Source organism: Ictidomys tridecemlineatus, chromosome 1 (assembly GCF_052094955.1).
Source record: "Ictidomys tridecemlineatus isolate mIctTri1 chromosome 1, mIctTri1.hap1, whole genome shotgun sequence".
Classification (NCBI taxonomy): domain Eukaryota; kingdom Metazoa; phylum Chordata; class Mammalia; order Rodentia; family Sciuridae; genus Ictidomys; species Ictidomys tridecemlineatus.
This window is the reverse complement of record NC_135477.1, coordinates 212,232,096-212,253,364: the sequence shown is the minus strand read 5'-3', so window position 1 is coordinate 212,253,364 and position 21,269 is coordinate 212,232,096. Positions and strand designations below refer to the sequence as shown.

The following is a 21,269-nucleotide window of genomic DNA, read 5'->3' as shown; positions in this document are numbered from 1 at the left end:
CTGTTTAGTTTTTTGGTCCATTTATTCATTGGGTAATTTTAAAGTTTTTTTATATTTTCCCTTGTCAGAAGAGCAGCTAGCAAAGATTTGCCATTCTGAATATTTCCCATTCTGAATATTTCCCATTCTGTAGGCACTCTCTTTATGTTCTTAAATCATTTCCTTTGCTGTGCAGAAACAGTTTTGACACTATCCCACTTACTGATTCTTTGTTTTATTTCTGGAAGTTTAAGAGTCTTGTTAAGGTCTTATTAAAGCTTTTGTTTTAGGATTTTGGAATACTTAAGTGCAAAATTATATGTTGGTGACCCAAGTCTAAACACAAAATTCTTTAATGTTTCACATACAAATAGACTCTAGAAAGTTATTGTATACAGTATTTTAATATAATTTTGTTCATCTTTTCTTCTTCTTTTTGTGGTAGCAGGGATTGAACCCAGGGGTGCTTAACCACTGAGCCACATCCCCAGGCCTTTTTTGTAATGTTTTATTTTGAGAGTGGTTCTCATTAAGTTGTTTGGGGCGTCTCTCAATTGCTGGAGCTGACTTTGGACTTGTAATTCTCCTGCCTCAGCCTCCCAAGCCTCTGGGGTTACAGGAGTGCACCACCATGCCCGGCAGTGTATCTTGACTATAGTCTGTCAGTCAAATGAGATTGGGTGTGAAGTTTTCACTTGTGGCATCATGTCAGCACTCAGAAGTGTTTCAGATTTTGAAACATTTCAAATTTTTGTATTAGGAATGTTCCACCTGTAGCGGTCACTGGATAACAGAAAAGGACTTGAATATAGAGGCAAGGGTTATATTCCTCAAAAAAGCAGGAATTTAAATTTGAGGATAGAGAAGTAATAATCTCATGGCATTGTAAGTGCTACCTCCAACTCCTGAGTTAGGATAGATGAGGTGTGGAGGAATAAGGCCCCTGTATTTGAGGCTTCAGGAAAAAGCACTGTTGTGCAGAAACAAGTAGTACTATCACTTTTGTTCTATGAGGAAGTCAAGGAAAATTTCAGAAGTTCAAGATGTAGGCCATTTTTTTTTATTGCAAAATGAGGATAGAACGCTAAGTTTTGAAATGTTTGGGAATAAGATTATATGATGGAATTAACTATATGTTATGTTTTCATAAAAAGAGTAATCCACAGGATAAACTGATGGGTCATGAGAGGAGAGGATTGGGGTAGTTGCCTGTTTACCTGGAGTCAGCCAAGGTTTCTATTGATAGGATGTTAGGTGAATGCATCGGAAAAAAGAATTAGTTACATTAAGAAGTGAATTAAGGATTGGGGGTATATCTCAGGGGTAGAGCTCTTGCCTAGCATGGAGGAGGCCCCAGCACTACACACACACACACACACACACACACACACACACACACATCTTAAGAAGTTCATTGATTAGGGAAATGCAAACAAAAACTACTCTGAAATTTCATCTCATTCAAGTTAAGAATGGCAGCCATCAAGACTACAAATAATGCTAGGCACAATGACACACGCCTATAATCCTGTTGACTGGGGAGACTTGAGACAGGAGGGTTTCAAGTTGAAGACCAGCTTCAGCAACTTAGTGAGACTCTGCCTCAAAATAAAAAGGACTGGGGATGTGTTCAGTGATAAAGCATAAAGCAGCCCTGGGTCAATCCCCAGTGCAAAAAAGAAAAAAGAATGCAACTAATAATTAATGCTGGAGAGGATGTGGAGAAAAAGGAACACTTTCACACTGTTGATGGGATTGAAAAGTAGTACAATCACTGTAGAAATCAGAACAGAGTTTCCTTAGAAAACAAGGAATGGAACCACTACATGACCAGCTCTACTGATCCTTGGTATTTATCCTAAAGAATTAAAGTCAGCATACTGTAGTGATACATGCATACCCATCTTTAAAGCAGCTCAATTCACAATCGCCAAACTATGGAACAAGCCTTAAGTGTCCATCAGTTAATAAAGGGATAAAGAAAATGTGTGTGTGTGTGTTTGTGTGTGTACAAACACACACACAGGAGTTTTATTCAGTCATTAAAAAATGAAATTATTTCATTTGCAGGAAAATGGATGGAACTTGATAACATTATGTTAAGAAAAATAAGCCAAATTCAGAAAATCAGGGGTTGAATTTTTTTCTCATATTTGGAAGCTAGAGAGGAAAAAGGAAAAGAAAGGTAGGGGAGATTCCATGAAAACTGAAGAGAGATCAGTAGAGTAAAATAAAGGGACCCAGGGAGCAGGAGGGAAGAGAAAGTGAAAATACAGGGGAATGATATTAGCCAAATTATATTGTGTCCCTGAATGAATGTATAACAATGAATCCCACTGTTATATACAACTATAAAGAAACAAAAATATGGAAAAAAATTAGGTTTCTTATAAGTACTAGTAGTAATTTGACATTTGTTAACCAATTAGGCAAAAAATCTTACCTGGGAACTCTATCACTGAGCAAATTGTTGGGACCATTAATGGAAAGAGGAGGGCAGGAGAGAGAGGCAGTTTACAACTTAATAGTTGTTTTAAGGACTCTCTTTTTAGCTGTTAATTAGAATAACTTTTAGGTAACTAGACTGAATCTTTTTTGCAAAAGTAAATACTAGAGAGGACAAAATAACATTAAATGGAAAGATTTATTTTTTAACTTGATTAAATAAATTACTTGTAATAACTAAGTATTGAACTATAAATATACTTGGTGTATGCAGTCTTTTTTCACTAGTGATATTTCGGTGATTATCTAAATACATTGAATTTACCTTATACTGATGCCTAATTTTTGAAAATATTTTTATATTGTCTCAAATCATTGCCTAAAGTGTTATGATAAATATTTAAATTTGTTTTTGTAACCTATACCTTGATACTTTAAAAACAAAAAAAGAATTGCTGGATATGTATTTTCTGTAAGGTTATTGAAAATTGAACATTTATTTTTTTTTCCCTAGTCCAAACCCTTGATACCTCTTCAAAAAGAAACTGATACAGAGACTCAGAAAATGGTGCTTACTAACTACATGTTCCCTCAGCAGCCAAGAACTGAGGATGGTAGGAATTTAAGAATTTCTTTTCTCTTTAAAACAAATACAGACTAATCAAAGTAAAGGTGCAAAATAAATTTTAGGTCTCAAAGATTTTATACTGGTTGGATGAATGATGGAGTGTTGATCAAAAAATTTCTGTCAAAATAATGAGAAAATAAGGTAACATCTCAAGGGTAGCAGACACTTGAATTTAGAGGTATAGTTGTATCATGCTTCTTTGAAATGCCTTTAAATTAAATTGCTAACTTCATCAATTGTAATTCTCCCTATTTAAAATCACATTTACCTCAGTGTTAGGAAATCATTAAGTTTTATGTGATTAGAAGTATTAAACAGAAACATTTTATTCAGTTTTGTTTTAAACAATCTACTTTTATTCAGTTCTGTTTTAAACAATCTACTGTTGCAAATTTATATCCTTACAAATCTATCCATTAGAACAGAATGATCTATGAAATGCTGACTATAAATGTTACTGCTAAATTATTTTCTACACTTTTCCCAACAAGAGAAAATGTACTTTTTTTAACTGGCCAAAACATTTTTTATGAATTATGGTGTGAAGACTAAGTAGCAAAATGTTTCTAATATATTTTACTTTGTGTGTGTGTAACACTTATTACATTATACTAAAAATACATGATTTTTTATATGAACGTATTTCTGTGACCAGTAAAAACATCTATGTTCTGAAGTTATTTATAAGTTAACTGTTAATACATAACATTAAAGAGGAAAATGTAAATTAATCATTTATTTCCATTTATTAAAAAAATATTGTGAGCAAGTAAAGTAAATTCTTAAGCTTCAGTTTCCTTATAGGAAATGACAATAGAAGTTCCATTTGAACACAGTCACCATTTATATATTTACATATTGTGTATTGCTTTTTCCAAACTGCAGAGTTGAGTAGTAGCAACAGAAACTCTTACGGTCTACAAAATTCTGAAATATTTTATTATTTGATCCTTTACTAAAATAGTTTGCCAAACTGGATAATAGGATATCAAAATTAATATCCTATTAATAGGATATCAAAATCTCTTCTTTAAGAAATTATTCCATTCCTTTTCTCACAGATACTTTAACTATTAATATTCTATTCTTCCATATACAAGTCTGGTTATTTGAATATATTGTATAGCTGATCACACTATTATTTACAGGACATTCACTCTTTCTTCCTATTTCCTGTTATCCAGAAATCTTTAGAGATAAAATGAAAATTGAGACAAGAGTCCCAGTGAATAAGACAAATTTTCTATTGATATATCCAAGTATTTGCTATCATTTCCCATACAGCACTATTTATGCCATAAGCAGAATTAATTTTCACATCTGTTTTAACTTCTTGATTTCTAATGTGTAGAATTATTACTTTCATCTAACAATACATCATTACTGACAGTTTAAAATTAAACATATTTTATTATGACACATTTCTGTATTTCATTGTATTGCTAAATATGGAGATTAGAGGTACATTTGAATACATGGAAAAGAGATCTTACTTGCAAACCTATTAAAAGATTTAATTATAGACCTTTTAGTGGAGCAATTTGTTATCATCTCACAAATTTTAACTTTAAATTCAATTTAAAAGTAAACAACAATCATTAAACATACCCATGAAACAATAACTTATCAAAGCAACTCTTTTTTATTATTTCTTACAAAGAACAAGAAGTAGGGGCTTGGGCTGTAGCTCAGTGGTAGAGCACTCGCCTTGCATGTGTGAGGCACTGGGTTCCATCCTCAGCACCACATAAAAATAAATAAAGATATTGTGTCCAACTACAACAAAAAAAATATTTTAAAAAAGAACAAGAAGTAATTAGCTTATCGAGTTTTCTAATTGTTATGGGAAGCCCAGGTCTTGAAAATGACTATGGTTGTGAATCACTTAGCTGATGTGTAGGTGGATGTTGGGGTTGAAGACATCACAAAACAATAAAATGCAGTATTGGGAGGATTGTCGCACATTGGTATCATTAAAATATTGGCAGATTTGGGAGAAAGGGCCTATTGCTAATTTACTAGACTACACAGTGAATATGCCAGGGTAATCAGGATTTGGCCAACTAGCCAATGCATTGGGTAGAAAATACTATTTGAGGTCCTTAATCTTTAAAGATAATAGATTTATACAAAAGTGTAAGAAGTGTAGGTAACCAGAAATTGACAAGAATGAGAGGCATGGTCAAAATTGCTTACACCGCCCTGAATGAACACTGGTGTAAAGTTGCTTTGATGTAATCTAACAGTCATCTCTGGGCTGACTAGGGATTAATTGAGATTAATTCCCCCATTGAAGACAGGTGGAGAAATTATATGGATTCTACAAAAAGTCTGTTGGCAACTGCTTGGCTTTGCTTGCCTTTTAATGATATCACAAAGGTAATAGGCATTTAAATCATAGCCCACATTTGTTTTGAACAAAAATAGTCTAATTCATTAAATTAATGTTAAGCAGTTCAGTAAAGCAATTATAATAAAAATCTTGAGCTGAGTAATGAAAACAAAGGAAAAGATAAGAGTCCATTGTTCATATTTCTTAAATGTTATCCTTATTCTGAACATGAGACTTAAAAAGGTTAAGAAGTCCAAATTATTTATAAGGGCTTAATATAAATGATAATTTCAAGAGTTTGGTATTATTATTATTTCTATTAGTGTAGTATAGCTATACGTAATAGTGGCAATCATTTTTGACAAATTGAACATGCGGGGAATATAATTTGCTCCATTTCAGTCCTGAGTACCTTTTCCTTCCCTCCTCTTTTCCCCTTTCTTGGTATTATTTTATTTTTTGCTAAATATTCAGGTTGACCACATTTGGGTTTTCTAGGAATTTCAGTTTTTGTATTTGCCAATGTTGAATGCTTTTAATATCTTTTTGTTTTGAGTAGGTATAGGCATTTTCTTTTAGTGGGCAAAAGTTGTGATTTTATTTTGTATGCAAAATTTTTATAGAGTGATGTCTAACAGTCAGATCAATTGATTATTTTGAGTTGTAGATTTTTCTTAGGTGCCTAATAATAGGTAGCAAGAAAAATGAGAGTTGTTAAATCTTTATATCTGAAGTAGAATAAGTATTGGTTTTACAATAAATTTTAATATTCTTTGTATTTTGAAATAAAAATTATATTTGGAGTACTTTTTTTACTTAGTATCGATGTCATTATATACCATCAGAGCAATCTTTCTCTCTCTCTCTTTTTTTTTTAGCCAAAATGCTCACTTTATCATTAAACTTGTCCCCTTTTTCTGTGTACACAATGAATCTTGAAATTAAAAAGAAGCAAAAATGCAAAATTTAGGTGAAAATGTTCAGTGTATTTATAGTGTTTTAGTTGGTGGATTCTCATCAATAATCCTTTTGGTTGCAAAACAAAAGAGTCAGCTTCAGGGAAGAAAAAATTGTGATCATGACGTTGAAAAGAAAACTTAGCTGTACATGGTGGTTCATGTACATGATGTTGAAAAGAAAAATCAGCTGTACATGGTGGTTCATGTCTGTAATCCCAGAGACTTAAAGGCTGAGGCAGGAGGATTGTAAATTCAAAAGCAGCCTTAGCAATTTAGGGAAGCCTTAAGCAACTTAGCGAGATACTGTCTCAAAAGAAAAAATAAAAAGGACTGGGGATGTTGCACAGTGATTAAAGTGCTCCTGGGTTTGTTACCCAATACTAAAAAGAAAGAAATCTTAAAGTCTAGTTGTTACCCTGGGATTTTAAAGCTGGCATTGATCAACCTTAACTGTCTTAGACTTATTGTAACAAATATGAGTTGTATTGAAAACTGTGAACACACAATGATTTTTCATAATTATAGCATTATAATTATAGTCATGTAGTCATTTTTTTTTACTTTTTTCTAGTTATGTTCATATCAGATAATGAAAGTTTTAATCCTTCATTGTGGGAAGAACAGAGGAAACAGCGGGCCCAGGTGGCATTTGAATGTGATGAAGACAAAGATGAAAGAGAGGCACCTCCCAGGGTGAGTTTGTTAGATTTTCTTTCAAATTTGAAATAGGTCTGCTGATATTTAAATGGATACTCTTGTCTATACTACTGCTATTTTGTGGAAGAAGGATTATATTCATTCCTTATCTTTAAGGTATTTATTGATCCAAAATATTTCACACAGAAAGGAATTTGAGAGCATTGTAAAGCTATATCATTAAAAGCTAATTATCAAGTATATGTACTTGTGAGAAAAAACAGATTATTATAGGCTAGAGAAATTAATCAGAACTTTTATCTTTGAATTGGTACTTTCTAAATATCACTAGAGGTAATCATTTTCTTCCTTTGCTCATTTTTAGTGATTACTTTTTCCCCTTTCATTTTCTTTAATGGTTTGTTTATATAAATCATAGAGATAAAGAAGTCTTTGTTATGAACACTTTGATTCTTTATGGGATTAAGAATATGTGTTGCAGTGGAATGAGTAGCAAAGAGCATGTTTTCCCATAACTTAATGATGTGATTATTTGCTTTTTATATAAACTAGCTGAATCCCAGAAGAATGACAGGCTATCTTGGTTAAGAGTTTGGTTTCTGGCACATGAAACATGAATATATGAATGTCTGAATTTTAAATGTGTTGGCAAGCATGTATCTGTTTCAAAGACAATTGACAACAGGTTTTGGCAGTTTCCATATCATATATCTCCAAATGGAAAATATTTAAATGTACCAAAAAAGCTTTTAAAACCCTGAAATTTACTGTGAGATCTCTGACTATTTTGTGATAAAACCTTACTTACATTTAACGTAAAATGCTTTCAAAACCTATTGTATATCATCATAGCCATCCCTATAAGGTAATTATCCAATTGTTCAAAGGATTATAGATTAAATTCTCTGTGACTGACATTAGAAATATTTATAATTTGTATTTCACTTTTTCTTTAGGAGGGAAATTTAAAGAGATACCCAACACCATACCCAGATGAACTTAAGAACATGGTTAAAACTGTTCAAACCATTGTACATAGATTAAAAGATGAAGAGACTACTGAAGACCCTGGAAGAGATTTGAAACCACATGATGATCAGCAAGTAGTCAATAAAGATATGGGTGCGAAGGTTAGAAAGCTCAATTCAAAATAATTGACTAAAGTCTATTTCAAATTCTTTAATATGTTTAAGATAATTGACAAAATGATCCTTTTTGTATGGTAAGTGTACATCTAAATTGTTCTCAACTACCTGAACGTGGAAATGAGCTTCCTTAATTGTTCTTTCTCCCCATTCTCTGGCTATAGAATGTCCACGTTGGCAGGGTGGTATCAGCATTGCCTTTAAAAAATTGTTGAGTAAATACAAATAAGGTCATTATTATCATTCATTATTATGGAAATATTCATTTTCCTCATTTTATTATTGTTCTATTTTACTTAGTTCTAATTTTAAATGTATTTGCTATATGAACTTTTGACATTTCCTTGGAATGTTGCAGAAACTTTCACAAATCTCTAAATTGTATATTCTTTTAGTGAGTTTCTGCGTACACATTGTATCACGGTAACAAAAGTTTTATCTTGTCATAGTTACTTTGCATTCCACATAAGCAGAAAGACATCTTAACTCTCCTTTTTTGATCATGCTGAGCCAAGTGACTCACTCAGCCACATTCATCTTAAAACTTCTACAAGGAAGATTATTTGTGATAAATTATGAATTTTAACTTAGCTCATGCATTTATATAGGCCACTCTTCCTGAGGTGGGCATTTATCTGTGGGTGCTACAGTTTCCATACTTGCAATTTCTTTTAAAATTTATCTAGAGGGACTGGGGTTGTGGCTCAGCTGTAGAGCTCTCACCTAGCATGTGCGAGGCCCTGGGTTCAATGCTCAGCACCACATAAAAATAAATAAATAAAGATATTGTGCCCAACTACAACTAAAAAATAAATATTAAAATTGGAAGTTGATATGTTACTTGTAAATTTTTTCCAAACTTCAATACAAAAATAGGTATAAAACTTAAAAATATGAGATTTTTGTTTTCTTATTTTACTTAGACTTCCGAAAGTACTACTCCAGTAAAAAGCAAAGTGGACGACAGAGAAAAGTATATGATAGGAAACTCTATACAGAAGATCACTGAACCTGAAGCCGAGATCAGTCCTGGAAATTTACCAGTGACTGCAAATATGAAAGCCCCTGAAAACGTGAAGCATATTGTTAACCATGATGATGTTTTTGAGGTATATGACTTTATGATTATTCTGGAAAAATTATAAGAATCTTCAATTTAATTTTTCATTACTGCTAACTAAAGATAGAAAACCGATATTATAATTGCAGAAAATAGCTAATGAATTCATCATTGAGAAATTTCATATTTACTAAAATATCACTTATTTACTACTTTAAAGTACAATATTTAGCCAGTTTTATTACATAACAGTTCTACTATAAAATAAATAATTATAATTCTTTTATTTCTGTAACTCAAAAATGAAAAGGCTATATAGGCATAAGTCTATTATTTAACTAAGCTTTTATTTTTTAATGTGAGTGGTTTTTTTGGTTAAAAATATCTTGAGGGCCTGGGATTGTGGCTCAGTAGTAGAGTGCTTGCCTTGCATGTGCAAGGCCCTGGGTTTGATCCTCAGCACTACATTAAAATAAAGTTAAAAAAATATCTTGACTATTTTTTTGATGTAGAGTTTCTTCTAGTGAATCAACAAAAGCTCTAACTTAAAAACAATTTTATTGAGATATAACTCATATCCTAAATAGTCACTAATTTAAGGTGTACAGTTCAGTGGCTTTTAGTGTGTATGTATGTATACATAAATATATATATTTTTGCAGCCATCACCACAGTCACTTCGTGAACATTTTTATTATCCCAGAAAGAAATCCTGTATACCCTATTACTGCTCAATCTCTCCATCCTCTTCAGTCTTTAGCAACCACAAATATACTTTATCTGCCTCTATAGATTTGTCTATTCTTGTCATTTTGTATAAATAGAACCATACAATATGTAGTCCTTTGTAACTAATTTCTTTGGCTGAGTATATTGTCTTCAAATTCATATTGTACATTTTTCTGCTATTCCATTGTATATCACATGTTTATTCTTCAATTGATGGACACATGGGTTATTTCTTTTTTGGCTGTAGTGAATAAGGCTGCTGTGAATATTTGTGCACAGGTTTTGTATGGATATGTATTTTCATTTCTCTTGTGTATAGGAGTAGAATTGTGGGAACATATAACAACTCTTTATTCAACAGTTTGAGGAACTGCCAAATAGTTGTAGCATTTTATATTCCCTTCATACAGTGTTAGTGGTATTGTGAGGTGGTAACATTGTAACATTTTATTAATAAAACTATTTGAAGTATTTTTTATTTATAGCTGCACTGTCCACTCTGTAATAGCTACAAATGGCTATTTCAATTAGATAAAACTTAAAAGTTGAGCTTCTCAGTCACACTGGTCATATATTTAATGGTCAGTAACCATATCTGCCTGGTTACTGGCTATCACTAACCTGTATTAGCATAGATATAGAGCATTTCCATCACTTTAGAAAGTTCTGTTAGCATTGGTATCTAGAAATAGTGATATTTTGGGTTATAATAACATCTTTCTCTTTTGGGGAGTGGGGTACCAGGAATTGAACTCAGGGGCACTCAACCACTGAATTATATCCCCAGCCCTATTTTGTATTTTATTTAGCAACAGAGTCTCACTGAGTTGCTTAGTGCCTCGCTGTTGGTGAGGCTGGCTTTGAACTTGCAATTCTTCTGTCTCAGCCTCCCAATTACAGCGTGCACCACTGCCCCCATCCAGTATCATCTTTATTTCTTAAAATTCAAAGCACATCGTTTATTTTCACATTAATCCTGTGAGCTTGCATTTACTATGGGGGTAAAAAGAAAACTCGAAAGTTTTTGAATGTATTACAGATGGATTATGTCTCTAATGTACTATTGTATGCATTAAAGCCAATATAACATAGAAAAAATTATGCTTATCCCAGCAAACTTAGTACTCACTTAGTGAGTCTCTACATTTAAGGTACTATGTTTGGAGTATAAAAATAACTAACCTCACGCTGTGCTAAGGGTTTAAGAAAAGTATTAAGTGTTACCAAAATTGTGAAAAATATTTTTCTAGCTATGAAGATCCATGGGTCTTTTTAAGGAGAAGGAAGTATTGGACCTATATTTTTGAAACATTTTCATTGAAAGAAATAGGAAAACTAAATGAATTTTGGAGGGGATAATGAGAGCAAAAGAATAACATTTGGAAGATATGAAAAAAAATTGTTCCATCTGATCAAATATGTCAGGGTTACTATTATGAAATTAAATCATTGGGTCCTGAACGCTACTGTGATAGACCTATGATGTGTCACAGTTATATTACAGTAGCTATTGAATTCTCTAAGCTTGATGGCATCTTGAATGAGGATAGCAGAAAATACAGGCTGCAAGTTAGTTGTGAGAATATTATAGGAGATACAGCATGTGAAACTCTGGCTATAAAGAAAGGAGAAGAGAAAATAGTGACATAACCATGACTAATTAAGTTGACAACGCCATTAACAGAATAGGGTTTTAAAGAGAATCTACAGGCTTGGAAGAACAGGTTTGCTTTTGGATATGTGAAATCTGAGCAATTGGCAAGACCAGTTAGATATTTCCAACAGAAGTATGGATCTTCAGGCCAGAAGAAAAATCAAAGCTAAATTATAAATTACAGAATTGTTTATAATAAACCATTTTTGAAGAAAATGTAGTATCTTTGTGGACAGCCTAAGAAAGCGGGGAGAAATGTGTATGGAGTGATAGTGGTGGAATGTTCAATTAACAAAGACTGATTGATATGAGCAAGGGAGACAGAAAGGTGGCAAGAGATTTAGGGGGAAAAAAGCCCATGTGTAGTTTAATTTTATGAAGGGAAAAGTGTGTCCAGCAATCTAGATGCTGTAGACCTCAAAGATTAAAATAAATCATTTTCCCTTGTCCTTTTCTCTTATTCACATTCACTCTGTCATTAAGTCCTGATAATTTCAAAATTTCTTTTCCTCTTTACCAGCCACCATTGCCATTGCCTAAAATCAGGTATAATCTCTTTTTCTTAAGGACTGATGACAGGTAGATTCCTTTCTACCTGTCTTTCTTTTACTTCCTGTACATCTTCTTATCAGAGCCAAGCACGTTTTATTTTGAGACAGGCTTTTGCTAAGTTGCCCAAGTGGGCCTCAAACTTAGGATCTTTCTGTCTCAGCCTCCCCACAAGCAGCTGTGCCACCATCCTCAGCCAGTTACTGTTTTAAAGTATAATTTTTATTCTTGTTTCTTCCTGGTTTGGCAACTTCTAATAATGACCAGTACATGCATAAATTGAGTGTATACTCAGAAAGCACCAATTCTCTAGGCAGTTCAGTCTGCCATTTTTGTCTCTTATCAATTATTCTGAGCTTATCCTGAATTCTAGCTGTATGACTTGACATACCTTTTATTTCCATGCATCTCTCTGCTCAAAATGTAATTCTTGGGCTGGGTCTACAGCTTAGTGGTAGAGAACTTGCCTAGCATGTACGAGGCACTGGGTTTGATTCTCAGCACCACATAAAAAATAAATGAATAAAATAAAGGTATTGTGTCCATCTGCAATTTAAAAAAAATTAAAAATGTAATTCTCCTTAGACACTAAAATGAATTTACCTCCTCTACCTACTATACTAGTTTTCATTATATACAGTCTGAGCCAGGGTTGGCAAACTAAGACTTCTGGCCTAAATCTTGCCCTCTGCCTATTTTTGTATGGCTTGCAAGCTAAGAATAGGTTCATCTTATTTACAAGTTGATTTAAAATTCAGTATAATAATACTATTTTATGACATGAAAATTTCACAAATTCAAATTATGTTATATATTAATAAAGTTTTATTGTAAACAAACACTCATTGTTTACATATTTTTGAATATTTGAAACAGAGACTGTGTAGCCTGCAACACCCAAAATGTGTTAGTACTTAGAGTACCTTTTTTTAAGGACTTTGTTTCATCATATTAACTAAGAGTATTTAGCCTGCAGAAAAGCTGATTTCATCTACAAGATATATAATATTAAAATTTTTCTATTAATATTTGTTTTCTAACAAGTCATTTTCTTTGCTATCTGATAGCAGTCCGTTGTAGGTACCTGGGATGGTTACCAAATATCAGGGGGAAAATACTGAGAATATTAAAAATTCTGTCTACAAATTGGGTAAAAATTGCCATAAATTTGTTTTGACAGTAGACTTTCTGAATACAGTGATCAATAAAAGAATAAATTTGAGAAGTAGGGAGAGATTGTTTTTTAATAATTTTTTCTCCCAGAACTAGGAATTGAACCCATGGGCACTGTACCACTTAGCTGCATCCCAACCCCTTTTATTTTTATTTTAAAATAGGGTTTTGTTAAAGTTTATGAGGCTGGCCTTGAACTTTTGGTCCTCTTGTCTCAGCTTCCTGAGTCACTGGGATTGTAGGTATGTGCCATCTTATGGTGAGGGAGAGATTCTCTTGAGGCACTGTCATTACACTTGAGTTTTTCAGAGGCAGGGATTATGTTTTACTCAGTTTTGTCTGTCTTACTTTTTTGATGTAGTACCAGGTACATAGTAATCATTAATATAATTGAATAAGGCCTGCCACAGAAATTTCTCCCATAGATATTTTGGCATATTGTTAGTAGTTAACATAGTTTATGGCTGTATCTTGAAAAAGTCAAATTGTTTACTAATTTTAACTATTACAATAAAAAATTTTCCCCAGAGGCTTGGGAGGCTGAGGCTAGAGGATCATGAGTTCAAATCCAGCTTCAACAACTTAGGGAGACAACTAAGCAACTCAGTGAGACCCTGACTCTAATAAAATACAAAAAAGAGCTGGGGATGTGGCTCAGTAGTTAAGTGCCCCTGGATTCAATCCCTAGTACAAAAAAAAAAAAAAATCTCATGCATATTCTTAATATTCTTTGTTTTCCTTCTGATGTTTTTATGATATAATATTTCATTTAAAGAATTCAAAATATAACTTTCATAAATATTTCCCTTTTTTTCTTTAAACTAGGAATCTGAAGAACTGTCTTCTGATGAAGAGATGAAAATGGCAGAGATGAGACCACCATTAATTGAAACCTCTATTAACCAGCCAAAAGTCGTAGCACTTAGTAATAACAAAAAAGGTTAGATACTGAAGGAAAGCACTAAGAATAGAAATGGCCTAATAAAATTTATGAATTTTTAAAGATAGATTTCACTTAATGTTCTCTTACTTAAAGCATATTTTAGAAACACATTTTTAAACATGCCTTCCTAAAAAGTTCTCCTCCTGAAAAAAATCTACCAAGTTTTTTCTTAGTAGATTTTTTCTCTCTCTTTTCATGCAAATATACTTACAAGGGCATGGACTCTACAGGCAGAGAAACCTAAGTTATAATTCCATCTCTACTACTTAACCTGCTATTTGATCCTTGGGTTATTTAATTTTATCCATATGTATATATCTGTTTTGATATGCAGTGAGACTGGTGAAGGATTTTGTGTCAAATGCCTAGATTATATAAAGTATTCATATGTAGCACAGTACTTGATATATAATAGATGCTCATTATTAATGTTATGTATCTAGAAAAATTTTTAAATTCCTTCCCCCATTTCCTGCCATCGACTTGTTTATGTAACTGAATTTCAGAGTCTTAGAAATGAAATGGATCTTAATGGATGTCTCTCTTTCTTCACTCATCCCTTGCCACCAGTGTCTTATTATCTTTATGCTATTTATCAAATGTTTGTCCAGCATTTTGTTTTTGTGATACTTATTATCAAGGTATACCTTGGGTTTATAATGATTGTGGTGGTGATTCCTAGTATTTCTTGAGCACTTCACTTACTAGTTGTTTAAGTATTAGGCTAAATATTTTACATAATATTATCTAAGAATCATAATAACCCCATAAGAAAGAAAAATAATAGGTGTATATCTAGGAAAGTACTTTAAAAACCATTTAATAGTATTTTAGAAATTAAGAATCCAGTACTCAAAAACTTTGAGGTTGAGATTATAAGACTACTTGAGCTATGTTTCTAAGATCTGAGAACAGCAAAAATACTCTTAATTCAAATGATCATCTATGAATATGTCTACAAACACTTTTTCCGTGACTTGGCTAAAATTGAGGTAGTTTTAAAATATCTTTTTTCAATTAATTTTTAAAAGCTTTACTTTATACTACGTGTCTATAATAGGAGAATGAACCAGATACATTCTGTTTAATATAATTGGTAAAGAATTATCTAACATTGACAGGTTGTCATTCATAAACAATTCTGTGAAATGCTATAAAAACAATTAGAAATAAGAGAGTTGACCTTTGAAAATTCTTTGATTTGCTTGTTGTGTATTTGTGGCTTGCTTACATTGTTCCTTTCTATTAGAGGCATATGTAGAAAAAAATCACAAAATATTGAGATAATTTCTTATCCAATTAAGGTTAGAAATGTAAACTAAAAACTATTTTTGGTTTTGGATTTTCAGAATTACAAATAGCTAGAATGTGTATTCACTATAATTAATTGAGATCCTTAAAAATCATACATTGTGTCAGTAAACTAAATCAAATTTTGGGAAGCCCTTACTTTGATTACATTAAAAACAGTATCATGTGCCAGGCGAGGTGGCATCTCCTGTAATCCCAGCAACTTGGGAGAGACTAAGTCAAGTGGATTGTAAATTGGAGACCAGCCTCAGCAATTTAGCAAGGCCCTGTCTCAAAATAAAAACTAAAAAGGGCTGGGAGACAGCTGGATATAGTTCAGTGATAAAGAACTTCTGGGTTCAATCCTCAGTACCAAAAAAAAAAGTATCATGATCTTGAAATTCTTTAATCTTTCTGTGTATTTAGGACTGAATTTTCAGGGGTGCCTCTGGTTATCTTCTTATCTGTATTATATATTACCTCATCTATGGAAGCAGAACAGTGTAATTACCATTTGTCATCACTGAAAAGCATTTCCCACAAAATCTTGGTGAATTTATCAGTGATCTTAAATTTTTTGTTTGTTTCAGATGATACAAAGGATACAGATTCTTTATCAGATGAAGTTACACACAATAGCAATCAAAATAACAGCAATTGTTCCTCTCCATCTCGGATGTCTGATTCAGTTTCTCTTAATACTGATAGTAGTCAAGACACTTCACTGTGCTCTCCAGTGAAGCAAACTCATATTGATATTAGTTCCAAAATCAGGTTTGTGAACATTTACAAATTTATTTATTTATTTATACAATAAATAAATGCATGACTAAAACATAAAGAGTTTCACAAATATTATAGAAGTGATTCTAGCAGTATGTTTTCTTCCTCCATTTGATAGCTTATTATCTATGTCATTTTTATACATTTCAATTTGAAAGCAGTATTTTAAATGGGGAACAAAAACAAGATAGATTCTCTATCTCTTCTTTTAACATTTCTACAGTATTTTTAGATATTATAGCCTAAACAGCCTATTTGGAATCACTCAAGCTCAAAGCGTTATTTTTGCACTTAGAAATGCAGGGAGATGCTATTGAAGGGTTCATTTAGATCCTCTTGATTGGTGCTGTGTATTTGGTCTAGACTTAATTTTTGCACAGCATACCCTCTGAGAAATATAAACATTAATTTAATTCTAGTATCCTGGAATTTGACACAAATTTAAAACTAATTTTATTATTTAAGCTCTTAAGAAATTTGTCTTCAAAACAAAAACTGAAATTGATTTCCATGCATGTATGAGTTTGTTGTGATGAACCCAACTACTATGTATTACCATAAAACTCTAATTTTAAAAAATTTTAAAAACAAACAAAAACAGAAAAAAAAACTTATGTCTTTTGATCTCATGTCAGTCTTACAGGTGGAGTTTGCTTGAGAGAAAGATTTGGGCAGTAGGTGAAACAAAAGCTGGTTGTACAGATATTTTCAATGATCATTTAGAATTAAATTGTTCTTAAATTCTAGGCATATTTAAGTAAAATTTAATGTCTGTATTTTAAAAAGAAGACAAATTTTCTGAATTTAGATATTTTGTAATTATAATTATTATCATTTGAATGTGTTCTCTGAATTTTAGGTTATGACCTCATGTTTTAAAAAAACAATTTTGTAATCTCTTAGATGGTAATGATGGAAGGCGCTGGGGCTGTAGCTCAGTGGTAGAACACTTGCTTAGCACATGTGAGGCTCTGGGTTTGATCCCCAGCACCACATAAAAATAAATAAATTAAATAAATTTATTGTGTGTGCCTACAACTAAAAAAATTGTTTAAGAGATAATGATTAATTTTTTAATAAAAATTTTACTAATCATATTTTTTATGTAATGAAGTAAGGTTTAAGCAAGGAATATACCGATAACTATTTGTACTGTATTTCTGTTTGTACTGTATTTCTACTACTAAATGTTATCTTTTGTTTACTGGAGAAAACAATATTAAAGAATATTTGTAGAAACATAACTTGAATACACACCAATGTGTTTGTGTACCACCAAGTAGAAATAACATGTTTTCCATAATTCTGGATGGCACTTTTGTAAAATATTTGACAGGTATAACATATTCACTTAGAGGTACAATTAACATACAGTAAGATTTGCCAGTTTTTTTGTTTTGTTTTGTTTTGTTTTTATGTGTGTGTGTGTGGTGCTAGCGATTAAACCCAGGACCTTGTGCATGCGAGGCAAGCACTCTACCAAATGAGCTGTATCCCCAGCCCAATGTAGTCACTTAGAATAGTGATTAGATTTAGTTTCTCTTTTGATCCTTTTTGCTTATTTTTAATGCAGATCTTTGAGTGACTTTAGTTCTTTACTTTGTATAATTTCCTTATTTGTATATTTAAATTTAATAACAGCTACTTAGTTAATAAGTATGATTAATAATGTAAGGCTTCAGAATTACCCATAAAAATATCCTATGTTCTTTACGTCACTACTAAGGTTATTGTCTTTTTCCATATTCTGCCCATCCTGAAGCATTTCATATTACAATGAGGATCAGAATGGGATACATAGTTCCACTTTTGTTCATAGTTTGGGTACATTAAACTATTTTGTGGAAAATTTGAGCATATTGATGAAAATTAATCTTGATATTAGAGTTTTAGTGATATTTCACTTGTCTGCAATTTAAAATAAACCTATATCACCTGACTTAAGCTAATATTTTTCATTTAAATTTAATTTTAACTAATTTATGAAAACCTGAAAATTGTCCAAGTTTAGGGGTTAAGTGATGTTTTGACACATGTATATATCATATAGTTAAGGTAATATTTCAAAATTACAAGCTTAATAATAAATGCTTTTCATTTATGACTCAACTTATTTTAACTTGTGTTACCTATGCATAAAATAGTTATTAATGGTTCCCTCATGACCAAGAAAACTTGATTTTATTAAGTTGTTTTCAAAAAACTATCTGTATTTTAGGCAAGAAGATGAAAACTTTAACAGCCTTTTGCAAAATGGAGATATTTTAAACAATTCACCAGGGGAAAAATTCAAGGTTCATGATAAAAAAGATTTTAACTTACCTGAATATGATTTGAATATTGAAGAGCGATTAGTTCTAATTGAGAAAAGTGTTGATTCAACAGCTACATCTGATGAATCTCACAAATTAGATCATATCAACATGAATCTTAATAAACTTGTGACTAATGATACATTTCAACCAGAGATTATGGAAAGATCAAAGACACAGGATATAGTACTTGGAACAAGCTTTTTAAGCATTAATTCTAAAAGAGAAGCTGAACATTTAGAAAATGGAAACAAGTATCCTAATCTGGAATCCATAAATAAGGTAAATGGACATTCTGAAGAAACTCCACAGTCTCCTAGTAGGACTGAACCACAAGACACCAGTTCTTCTGTAGACACTGGTGTTTCCAAAAGCACTGAAGATCTCTCCCCTCAGAGAAGAGGTTCAATAGGATCTGTGGTAAAATCTCACAGTATAACTAATATGGACACTGGAGGTTTAAAAATTTATGACATTCTTAGTGATAATGGACCTCAGCAGCCAAGTGCAACAGTTAAAATCACATCTGGTATTGATGGAAAAAATATAGTCAGAAGCAAGTCTGCCACATTATTGTATGATCAACCATTGCAAGTATTTACTGGTTCTTCTTCATCTTCTGATTTAATATCAGGGACAAAGGCACTTTTCAAGTTTGATTCAAATCATAATCCTGAGGAACCAGATATAATTAGAGCCCCCACAAGTGACCCACAATCTACACCTCAGATATATGGACCTCCACAATATAATATTCAATACAGTAGTAATGCTCCAGTCAAAGACACTTTGTGGCACTCTAAACAAAGTCCCCAAATAGACACTGTCAATTTTCCTTCTCAGCGCCTTCCAAGATCAGAGAGCACAGAAAATCACAGCTATGCTAGACATTCTGCTAATATGAATTTCTCTAACCATAACAATGTTAGAGCTAATACTGCATACCATTTACATCAGAGACTTGGCCCAACAAGACATGGAGAAATGTGGGCCATCTCATCAAATGACCGACTTGTTCCTTCAGTAACTCGAACTACAATTCAGCGACAAAGTAGTGTGTCTTCAACAGCCTCTGTAAATCTTGGTGATCCAGGTTCCACAAGACGTGGCCAAATTCCTGAAGGAGATTATTTATCATACAGAGAGTTACATTCAGCAGGAAGAACTCCTCCAATGATGTCAGGGTCACAGAGACCTCTTTCTGCACGAACATACAGCATCGATGGTCCAAATGCATCAAGACCTCAGAGTGCTCGACCCTCTATTAATGAAATACCAGAAAGAACTATGTCAGTTAGTGATTTCAATTATTCACGGACTAGTCCTTCAAAAAGACCAAATGCAAGGGTCAGTTCTGAGCATTCTTTATTAGATCCTCCAGGAAAAAGTAAAGTTCCTCATGATTGGCGAGAACAAGTACTTCGACACATTGAGGCCAAAAAGTTAGAAAAGGTAATTGAACTTGAGTTTTTTATTCTCTTTATGAACTTATTTTCCTTAAAAATGCTTGGTATTCTTTGTCTTTTAATCAAAGTGAAACAAGATACTCTGAATTACTGATTATCTACTTACATTCTAGGAATTTTTCCCTGATATTGAGAACAGAGTTTCAAGTTTAAACTTAGGACAGTTGAGATGATAGTGTAAGCTTTTTTCTTATCTCTTACTCCCCAGTGATTCTAATGTCCATAAATTACTTTATATATGTGTGTGTTTATCTCTTTCAGATTGTACACATTTACTAGAAATAATACATGTGTATTTCTCTTTAGCATTTTCTGACTTCCTGCTCTCTACTAACTATTGATTATGTAAATGTTTTGAAAAAATACCAGTTCACTATATAGTTAACAAAATAACAGGAGATGCATTTGCAAATGTAAATATTTCATCTAACATTGTCATTGACACAGATGACTTATGGCATGGCATTTAGTCTTGACTTTTCTCAACTGCATTTCTGACCTTCTTAAACTTAGTTTGAGTCTTTCTATGGCTCCAGTGTGCCTTGGAAATAGTTGATAAAATAATGCTTTTGTTCAGTTTAGACTTTTATATGTAGATCTTTGCCTTTTGAAAACAGTTAAAAGTTAAAGAAATAAAATTATTCTATAAAATCATTATAAGTGCCATGTTATGTGGCCCAGCTGCATAAGGCATATTTCTTAAGATTTAGGTTTATGGGCTGGGGTTGTGTCTCAGTAGTAGAGCGCTTGCATAGTGTGCATGAAGCTCTGGGTTTGATCCCCAGCACCACAAAATAAATAAATTAATTAATTAAAGGTACTGTGGCCATCTACACTAAAATTACTTTTTAAAAAAAGAAGATTTAGGTTTCTGTATCTCATTGGATTTTATCCAAGAATTATATTTCCTCTGTTTATTAAATATATAATGTTTTTAAATATAACTGAACTATATAGTCTCAGCCATTATATTTTTAAAATCCTTCAATGTTTTGAGAAATAAATGCCTAGAATATGGTTAGTACTTTATACCAGTTCATATTAAGTCACAGAATATAATTTTTAACTCTTTGCAGTAGGGTTTTCTCAACTTTGAATAGCTGAACAACTATAAGCTGTAGTGACTTAATTGTCACCTGCCAGTTTTGTTTCAGCTGTAAGTCTA

At 32.3% G+C, this 21,269-nt stretch overlaps 1 protein-coding gene across 7 annotated transcripts in view; it reads left to right on the top strand.

The window, feature by feature from the left end:
- Positions 1-21,269, top strand: part of Erbin (erbb2 interacting protein) — a 137,971-nt gene that overhangs the window by 98,881 nt on the left and 17,821 nt on the right. For all 7 annotated transcript variants that reach the window (XM_078015812.1, XM_021722480.3, XM_078015810.1 and 4 more), the window contains exons 15-21: positions 2,939-3,038; positions 6,915-7,036; positions 7,957-8,130; positions 9,069-9,254; positions 14,136-14,250; positions 16,134-16,317; positions 18,545-20,090. In XM_078015812.1, the coding sequence (XP_077871938.1) occupies positions 2,939-3,038; positions 6,915-7,036; positions 7,957-8,130; positions 9,069-9,254; positions 14,136-14,250; positions 16,134-16,317; positions 18,545-20,090 (2,427 nt within the window). The remainder of the gene's footprint in view (positions 1-2,938; positions 3,039-6,914; positions 7,037-7,956; positions 8,131-9,068; positions 9,255-14,135; positions 14,251-16,133; positions 16,318-18,544; positions 20,091-21,269) is intronic.